Below are 9,893 nucleotides of genomic sequence, written 5' to 3'. Positions count from 1 at the left end.
AAACTTGTGTTAGATGGATGACCACTAGCTAGGTTCAGCTTTATTTTGGTTTTCATGCATTCTTAACTTCATTTTATCAAGTTAAGGGGGGTATGTATCAATGAGAATCCTCCACCCCACCCCCAAAAAAAAAGATCAGGCATATAATTGTGAAGGTGCTATCGATAATCAACTAGCAGTGTAGGCGTTGTCGAGTGGCAAATTGGAAATTATTGTAACTACTAACTAATGCATGGGTAAGAACTAAGAAGAGGGTATGCAACCACAATAAAGATAACGACTTTATGCCTACTCCACTCCACAATCTGAAAACCATTCCGTTTAGATCTTCTTGACACTTGCTATCCTCACACTTACCCTGTGAAGTAACTTAAAAGTGTGAAACCACCGGCCTTATTCTTAGCTTTTTGAGCAAAGACATTAGATACCGAGACTAATGATACTTATATGTGCACTCTAAGGCAGACATGTAGGGTATAATCTCCATGATGATTGTAGAAATGAAACATGCCATTTTCGCAGCTGACATGCATCTAGGAGCTATAGCAACCTGATTATAAGTCATTGCAGCATTATGTCCGGCCTTCAATATAGTATGATATAGTACGAGAAATCTGAAATCTGTGGTTGAAGTTTTTGAGACTGCACTTGACTTGCTTGAGCTAAATTAGAAGCTATTTTGAAGTGACTACCTATCTCAAATATCTTCTAGTTATCTTCTATTAACGCAAATTACATTTTTTTTTTAGTAGTAACGGAAATTGCTTCATTAGGCTGATGTTGATTTTAGAGTAAGTTGGTGCATTTCATGCACAAATGCAAACATATAATTTTCCTGTATCACCATTCAAAAAGAATTTGACAGTAAGAGACATCATTTTTTTTTTTGTCAATTTTTTGTCAACGCACTTAAAAGTCGGCTTGGGGATAGGATATTCAAATTAAAGGGGCATTGACACTAGATAACACTCAAGTGGTTCTCGACAGACCAAAAAAGTACGGGTACCGGCCATAGGAGTCAAAATAGCCATTGAGAGAGTAAGAATTTAGACAAGAATCTCTCCCATTCTCCCATCGATAAACCTACATTTTTACCTCTATTATTATGAAAGGACAGAAACAGGCTAGATGATCATGAAAGTTTAGACGATGTTCTAGTAGTTAGCTTTGCCTGTTGGACTTGAATCCAGAAATGTCACAGGGTGTCTGTTGAAGTGAAAGGGAAAGAAGAGCACCAATAGGGCAAACTATAAACAGTGAGAATAAGAAAATCTTCCGAAGGGGTTGATGAGGACATGTAGCAAATAGTATACCACTATTGAGATGGGGTTTAATCTCAGGGCCTAGCGACCTTAGCCAATCAAATAAATTAGTAATTCAGTATCTCTTTCGAGGGGTGGGTTGTTGCAGCTTGCAAGTCCACTGGCCACTGTACTTAAGAAGGGCTGTCCAAATTGCACCAGCTACCTACATTACCAGTGAATTAGTAATCTTATTTCTTGGTAATTTTACGAAACATCAGATCCAAGCAGAAGTGGCTTGTCAGGTCCAACTCTAATGCACCAATATATATATATATATATATATATATATATATATATATATATATATATATATATATATATATATATTTTTATGACTTAGTAATTCAACACAAACAAAGCTTAATCATAATTTCAAAGAGTAGCAACTGCCAGGCCCATGCTATCATTGACTTTCTGTGTTGCATCCTCATCAATTCAAAAGAACATTAAGCTCACTCTATAAGCACTTGAAAAGGGGAGTGGTCACCATCAGCATTCTACACCTCTAATAGCTTTGAGAACAGAATGAATTCAAACTGGAGTCAAGCCAACCACACCTGCATAACCACACTTACTATGAGATACGAATCAAAGCTTGAACCAAATAGGTTTATAAATATGAATTCACAATAGCCTTACAGGGTTCTCTATGAGCATAATTGGGCACTGATATGGAATAACAAACCAAAATCATGACAATGTCATGATAAGCAGCATAGCAACAATGTGAAGTATAACAAGCGTACAAGCGTAATACCACCGCAACACAACTATTGCATAAAAAGAAATGTAGAAACATACGATAAACCCCTTGAGGATCTGTGAGAGAAGCAATTTATCACAATTGCTAACATGTACTCAAACAAAACATTCAAAACATCCTGAAGAGTCAAAATACAGAGCAATCCAAACAGTTAACACAAACCAGGAGTATAAATAAGGAAAAAGACTTGCAGTTTGGAGTATAATTTGATGAGAAAATGCGAAAAAAAAAAATCCAGGATTGTTCATCTAGTGACTATTCCTGAAGAAGTTAAAGAATACAGACATCAACCAGACGAAGGGAGAATAACAAGAGAGTACACATGCTCGTAGGTTTAAGATCAGCTTCACCTATCAACACAATTTGGTGATAGTTTGACAATTGTATTTGAACAATTCAAGAAAATGATATCCTAATATTCTTCTCATTGAAAAAGATACTAGCAGCAACACATGGTGATGTAGAACATTAATTGTTGTTGTCAATGTCATGGGCATGCGCCCTTAGTTGAGTCCAAGCCCATGGTTTGAGTCCATTAGTTAGTTGTTGACACATGTCATGTTCCTATTAGTTTATAGTTTTTAGGATTAGTATAAATAATGGGCTTGTAATTAGGGTTGGGGGAGAGTTGTGTTATTGAGAATATTTCAAAGAGAAATAAAGATTTGTTTTAGTTTTAGTTGTTTTCTTTAATTCAAAAGTAGATTTGATAAACTGAAGCTTCCGCCAGTTTAATATATATCATTTGGTAACGGAGCACGAATCGTTCCTGAGTAAAATCCAATTTTCCTTTTTTCTTATTCGTTTTAATTTTTTCGTGTTACTGTTCACTAAACATTGTTCATCGGGAACATTATTCACATGTTACTATTCATCACGTTACTGTTCACCCGAAAATTATTTTTCTGTCTTTGTCTTCTTTCAAGATCAAAGTTTTAATTTTTATGCCGTATATCAAGAAACCAAAGATGAAACACCTAGAAAAAAATTATCAGGGTTTGAATGCTAAGTTTGAAGTTATACAAGAAACATTGAATGCACTTCTAGCCACCCAACAACAAAATTCTAGGGTTTCTCCAGAAGTTAGTTTACCTTTTCAGCAGCCGTCACAGATTCCACCATTAATGGCGCCTTCTCAGAGTTTTCAGACACCGCCAGTTTCTATGCCATTTGGCTATTATCCAGATCTCTATTAGCAGCAGATGATGTATCAGGGTTGTTCTTCTTATTATCAGTCTTGGAACCCTAGTCAATATCATTATGTTCCTCCTTATGCGCCAAACCCGAATCTGGGATATGCGCCTCAATCATTCTGTCCACAGCAAGAGGTTTCTTGTCTTCATACTGCTCCAGCGTCGCGGGGTCTTGAAGTGGTGGGTGCGCCTATTGTGACTACAGTACTCTCACCTCCTACTTTGGTCACTACTACTGCACCAGCAGACACTACAGTAATTCCAACACCCAAAGATACTGTCTTACTAAAACAGGTTGCAAACCAGTACCAACCACTGCGTCATTTTGATGTTCTGTCTGGTCACTCGACTCCTCACCCAGATCTTACTAATACAGCTGCAACAGCAAACCACAAACGAGTTGAACAATGGCTCCAGCATGACCATCTAGTCGAGGTTCCTTCATTAGTTCGTGAACCTTTTAATCACGTTGTGTCATGTTTTGAGTGTGATAACAAACGAAATCAACAAGTTCATCACCTTCCTTTGCAACAAAGACGTCCTGCTAACCAGATCTATGAAGGTCTTGTTCATCCAATTCAACAAGCACAACGTGGTGGTTATATTGATCCTTTTCCAACCAATTTTGAAAAGGATTTTGCTCGCAGCCACAAAACACTTCAACGCATACTTTGTGACTTCCAGTATTTGTTGTGTTTCAAGAAAGGAGTACTAGCAGCATTGTGGTATCATGTTATTTGTTTGAGCCGATATTTGGGCAAGATTCGAGGTCGAATTCCTCAAAACCTCGGGAGGATGACGTATACAACTTTAAAGAGCTTTTGCATATTGGTGGGGTTTTTATGTCAACAAGCTTGTGGACAAGCTTTTTCAACATGGGGAGAATGATGTAGAACATTAATTGTTGTTGTCAGTGTCATAGGCATGCGCCCTTAGTTGAGTCCAAGCCCATGGTTTGAGTCCATTAGTTAGTTGTTGACACATGTCATGTTCTTATTGGTTTATAGTTTTTAGGATTAGTATAAATAATGGGCTTGTAATTAGGGTTAGGGGAGAGTTGTGTTATTGAGAATATTTCAGAGAGAAATAAAGATTTGTTTTAGTTTTAGTTGTTTTGTTTAATTCAATAGTAGATTTAATGTAGATCTTACTGGCGGAAGCTTCAGTTTAATTGAATCTACACTTTAATTGAAACACAATTAAAATGCGACCTAAAAATCACTCTTTTATTGAATCTCTCAATCACAAATCACACATAAACACAACTACTGAAACCCTAACTACAAGCCCGTTATTTAAAATAAACCTAGAAAGCATAAACCAATAGGAACACGACATGTTTCCAACTAACTAATGGACTCGAACCATGGGCTTGGACTCAACTAAGGGGCTCACGCCCATAACATGACAGAAATGTACTAATGTTCTACATCACTCTCCCTATGTTGAAGAAGTTTGTCCACAAGCTTGTTGACATGAAAACCCACCAATATGCAAAAGCTCTTCATTCTTGTATACATCACCCTCCTGGGGTATCGGAGGAATTCGACCTCGAGTTTTGGCTTTGTATCTACTCACAAAGGGAATAATGCACCACGATGTCACAAATGTGCACTGTATTTCTCTGCTTTGCCTTAGAGAAAATGTCTCAATGTTGGGCAGAAAAGGATCCACATAACCACTGTCGAAGAGTACTAACTCATGCGATATAGGAGGCCCAAATCCAGAATGTCGCATTGGCGTTCCAGCAACTAATTGATGTTCACTAAAAGTCGTCCCAAAAGAATGTGTGAGCTTTCTTGGACCTGTTTGTCACAAGCCCATCGTGGTGAGCACTGTTGCTGATGACATTTGTAATCACGCTCAAGACACAACACAACGGCTTCAAAAGTTCCTTCCTTCTTTTTGTTGTCATCGATAACAACTGGTGTTTTACGTTGGGCTATAGAAGCTCCACCAACGATGGGGGTTTCACAAAAAAGCTCCACCATAGCCTCCCTCAGTCGACTAGTTGCTTCTTCTAATCGATCAAACCTGTTTTGCATTAACGTTTCTTTTAACTCTTCTAATCGAGCAACCCGAACTCTAGGGGTTAATATGAATCCATGAGTTCTCCATGAATTCTTTATTTATGACGTTGCAGACATATTTTAATCTACAAGAATAAAATTGGATTTGCGAAATTGGATTCGCGAAATTGGAATCACGATGAACAGTAACCGAGTGAACAGTAACACAGTGAACAGTGTTTCGTGAACAGTGTTTTTGGTGAACAGTACTGCGAATAGTAACCCCTGAAATTAATCTGCTCCGATACCAAATAATGTAGATCTTACTGGCGGAAGCTTCAGTTTAATTGAATCTACACTTTAATTGAAACACAATTAAAAGACGACCTAAAAATCACTCTTTTATTGAATCTCTCAATCACAAATCACACACATAAACACAACTACTGAAACCCTAACTACAAGCCCATTATTTAAAGTGAACCTAGAAAACATAAACCAATAGGAACACGACATGTGTCCAACTAACTAATGAACTCGAACCATGGGCTTGGACTCAACTAAGGGGCTCACGCCCATAACATGACAGCAATATACTAATGTTCTACATCAAGATTTGATAAATTGAAGCTTCCGCCAGTTTAATCTACATCACATGGTTTGTTAGATCTAGAGATAAGGTTCCTGCACTGAGATGTTAAAGCATCTCTAAATGTCCCTCGTCCACTCAACATTGAGACATTCTTTCCTCAAATATTAGAGCATCTCGAACAGTCACACAGTAACTCCTTCATCCCCCAAATCTACACTAATGAGGATTAGTGAAAGGAATAAGAATATCTTCAACTTTTACTACTAAAAACACTTTTTCCTCTACTGAGGTGACAAGAGAGGCAATACTCTGCCTTACCAAAATAAAAAAATAAATAATAAATAATAAGTTCCTCCGATGAGTAAGGTTAAGGTGCATATAACCCTTTTTTTTGTTTTCCCTGGCCAGAGTAGGTGTGCACTCCACCATGCTCTCCACTCTTGCTCTCCTTTGCAAGGTGACTTAGTTTTCCTTTTTGGCCCCAAGTGAAGCGAGTTGGTGCATCACTTTTTTCATTTACACATCCAACGTTCTTGACTTGTTCTTTCATCCACAGTTTTTTTTTTTTTTAGCTTTTCCTGTGTATTCCATTTTTATACACAAAGAACATTGACTTCACTCCATGTCGCTTACTGCAATTTCCTTATCACTAGCAGGCTCTCTACAATTTCTTTCTTTTCTTTTCTCAAGAATAGGTAACCAGTCAAGTTTATGAGATTAAAAGATGAGTACAAGTAGGATCAGCTAACCTACTACAAGAGAGACCAAATACAAAAAGAAAAAGGAAATGAACATTTGAATCTGCGTGACTCATAAAACAAAAAAGCCTCAGGGTGAGATCCCTACACTTCTTCCATCGCTAACCGAAAAAAAAAACCTTTGATAGTCAAGATCCTCGGCGGTATTTCTAAATTCCACACCTCAAATTGTATCATATTCGGTTGCCCTCCAACCAAAATGCTCCTCAAATATCTCCAAGAATAAAGTAAAAGATGATCTACACTACATAGACTCCACAAAATCGTAACAAAAATGACAAAACCTAACAAAGATCTTTCTTCTCTTACAAAGATTATCAATGGTCGGACATTTTTTTTGGCAAGCCTGTTTTAAATGAGATCAGTAAATCATAAGCGCCGGCGATGTTCGAGCCCTAGACTTTTGGTATCATCACCCAAAGGATTTACCAACTTTGCTAGTTGGCATCTGCGTTATTGGTTGAACATTATGCAAAGAAATCTATTATTGATGTGCCCTTAGCCTGTCCAATTATTCTTCCAAGGGTGGCTTAGGTGGGAAAGACTAGGAGGCTAATCAGAAGAGAAACAGTGTCTCGCCATGAAACGTACTTTGGCATCATGAGCCCAAGCCTATAGATCCTTTCACTGATATAATAGAAGTTGATTTCCTAGCCCTACCAACAAAGTAGCTAAACAATATGGCACTATGTTACATGGACACGCTATATTTAAAAAATAATCCGTGTCGGATACATATCCACATGTCGGACACGACACTGATGTATGTTGTATGTATATACCTTAATTTTAAATATTTCACCATGTTAGACACTTCGTATATGTGTCGGATATGGACCCACATTTGTGTCACTGTAACTTAGCTAAATCATTAATCTCTCTATCAGTATAAGTTTGTCAGAGATCGTTATTCCACAATGCACAACCATTTTCTACCACAATAAACTCTATAATATGATGGTTTTCCAATCTGAATCGCATAGATATCCTCAAAATCACTATAAAAGAGCTCCCTAAATGCTTACACATCCTCCCAAACCCTCACTATTCTTTCAATAACCCTCAAACTCTCTCATAATCTATGCTACATGGACACGCCATATTTTAAAAATAATCCGTGTTGGACACATTGTATGTGAATATGTGATATATCTCAATTTTCATTATTTCCCCGTGTCAGACACTTCGTATCAACATCATTATTTGCACCGCCCAATCGACTAACACCTTGTAGACGTCAAGAATTATCTTTTGGGTATTCCTTCTTCTTTCTTAAACATCCTTTTATTCCTCTCCTTCCACAAGACCCAAATAATTTCGTAAACTCTTGCCTATGGCCAGCATGTATTATCTTATGGGATTCCTTCTTCTTTCTTAAACATCCTTTTATTCCTCTCCTTCCACAAGACCCAAATAATTTTGTTTCGGTCAACTCTTGCCTACGGCCAACATGTATACTTGCAGGTTGTTAGCCAAAGGCCTCAACTTTTCACGGAAATACTTACAGGTTGTCACCAAAAAGGGATCAAGGGCTATTTATTCTTTTCCTTCCACAAAACCCAAAGAAAACCCACTTTACCGAACAAAGAAAAAACTAAAGACCCAAATAATTTCATTCAGGACAACTCATGCCTATGGTCAGCATGAATATAGCATGTATATATTATTTGTATAACAAGTTTGTGGTTTTAGTCAATAAAGTATAGTACTTAATATATGCTCATCAACAATATTCGAGCTCGCACGACATGACTTTCACTTTAGCTACTATTAATCTATTTTCTTATGCAACAAGATAACATGAGAATGAAGTAACCAAAGGCATTATAACAGCATACCACATGCCAATCTTCCACCAGCATTTCCCGTGGATAGACTAAGTTCATGCCCTCCTACAAGAACAAAATAGATAGCAGTACGATTGATAAGTAAAGGGATATAGAATGAATGACTGGATATATGATGTTTTCAGTGAAATTATGAAAACATATAATTTAAAACATATTTGTAGCTGTACTTATCAATAATAAATAACCAAAAGTTAACCTTTCCCAAGGTCGTCAGCAAGCTCGTGAACCACGAAAGCTCTTCCAACAACTGCATTAGGTCCACTTAGTGGTATCTGCACATTCCAAGTGAAACAAGAAGAAGATTTCGAATTTTTGTATCCTTTTTGAGACACAGCCAATCAAAATACGTATTGCATGCAAAACATATTTATTGTTCATTTGATTGATTAGTTTCATAACAAAAAAAAATGAATTGAAATTATCAATAATCAGTCACGGGACCAAGAGAAGGAACATTCACCATTAACCTAGTTTCAGTCTTATTTTTACAAAGAAAAGACTTAAACCTAGAAAAAAGGACAAAATACATCATGTAGTACCTGTGTATCTACAATCGTTGCCTCAGCCACTCCTGCAGTACCACAAACACCGACAAAATTAGCAATGCAACAAAAAGAAATAGCATGAAAAAAGTCCAACAAAATACAAAAAAAAATACCTTCGGCGTTGGCAACTATGTTTCCCAGGTCACCCGCATGACGGACTTCATCTTCAGGAGCACCATGTGTCAACCCATTAGGATTGAAGTGTGGCCCTAATTACCAAAACAATCACATCCATTATTTATTATCCTACATTCCTACATTTCTAATTAAATCACAATTGTAAATTTGTAATTCACTCATTCCTTCAAACCTGTTGAGATGCACCCATTGGTAGTATCACCAAACTCATGCTGAAAAAACAACAACAAAATTAACACAACAACAAACTCATAAAAAATAAAAATAAAAAACTAATCCAACTCACAAGATGAAACCCATGTGGTCCAGGAGTCAGTCCAGTAACGCGAACATTCACGGAAGTATGACCTATAAAATCAATTACAAACAAAATGCATATACACAACCACGCAATTCCAACAAAAGAAATAGCAGACAAACGTACCACCATCTTCTTGAGATAAAGTGACAACGCCTTCGACTTGGGAAGGGCCTTTGAGAACAGCAACAGCTTTTTTAGTGGCGGCAAAAACAGTGAAAGAAGATTTTGGACTAGTAGTGGCCAGTTTTAAAGAGTGGGAAGGGAATTTGAGGGAGTAGCCAATGAATGAGGATTGGAAGGAATGAGTGTTGGGATTAGAGATAAGGGGTTGCTGGTATGGGGTGGCTGTTAGGAGTGTTTGAGCTGCCATGACTGCTAGTATAGCTTGCATTCAGTTAAGAGATAAATAAATGATAAGGTGTGTGTAGTTTGGGAGTTGT

General features: G+C 37.3%; 1 protein-coding gene across 1 annotated transcript; it reads right to left on the bottom strand.

Annotated features, from left to right (window-relative positions):
* Positions 1-1,647: 1,647 nt before the first annotated feature.
* CSD2 (copper/zinc superoxide dismutase 2) lies at positions 1,648-9,893 on the bottom strand. Its single transcript, XM_086577185.1, has 8 exons — positions 9,577-9,893; positions 9,439-9,500; positions 9,325-9,364; positions 9,128-9,223; positions 9,009-9,040; positions 8,666-8,741; positions 8,458-8,511; positions 1,648-1,861 (listed from the first exon to the last, which is right to left on the bottom strand). Exons 1-8 carry the CDS (start codon positions 9,842-9,844, stop codon positions 1,836-1,838), a joined length of 654 nt encoding a protein of 217 aa, XP_086433311.1. The 5' UTR covers positions 9,845-9,893; the 3' UTR covers positions 1,648-1,835.

Source organism: Coptis chinensis, chromosome 8, assembly GCF_015680905.1.
Source record: "Coptis chinensis isolate HL-2020 chromosome 8, ASM1568090v1, whole genome shotgun sequence".
Classification (NCBI taxonomy): Eukaryota; Viridiplantae; Streptophyta; class Magnoliopsida; order Ranunculales; family Ranunculaceae; genus Coptis; species Coptis chinensis.
This window is presented reverse-complemented; position numbering and strand designations above follow the sequence as displayed.

What these genes read in the sequence shown, in the direction of transcription:
- CSD2 (XM_086577185.1), bottom strand. Translation starts at nt 9,844, where the DNA reads ATGCAAGCTATACTAGCAGTCATGGCAGCTCAAACACTCCTAACAGCC. An exon ending in CAATGGGTGCATCTCAACAG is followed by an intron (nt 9,224 to 9,324) that starts GTTTGAAGGAAT and finishes TTTGGTAATTAG; the next exon opens with GGCCACACTTCAATCCTAAT. An exon ending in TGGTGGAAGATTGGCATGTG is followed by an intron (nt 1,862 to 8,457) that starts GTATGCTGTTAT and finishes GTGGTTATGCAG; the next exon opens with GTGTGGTTGGCTTGACTCCA.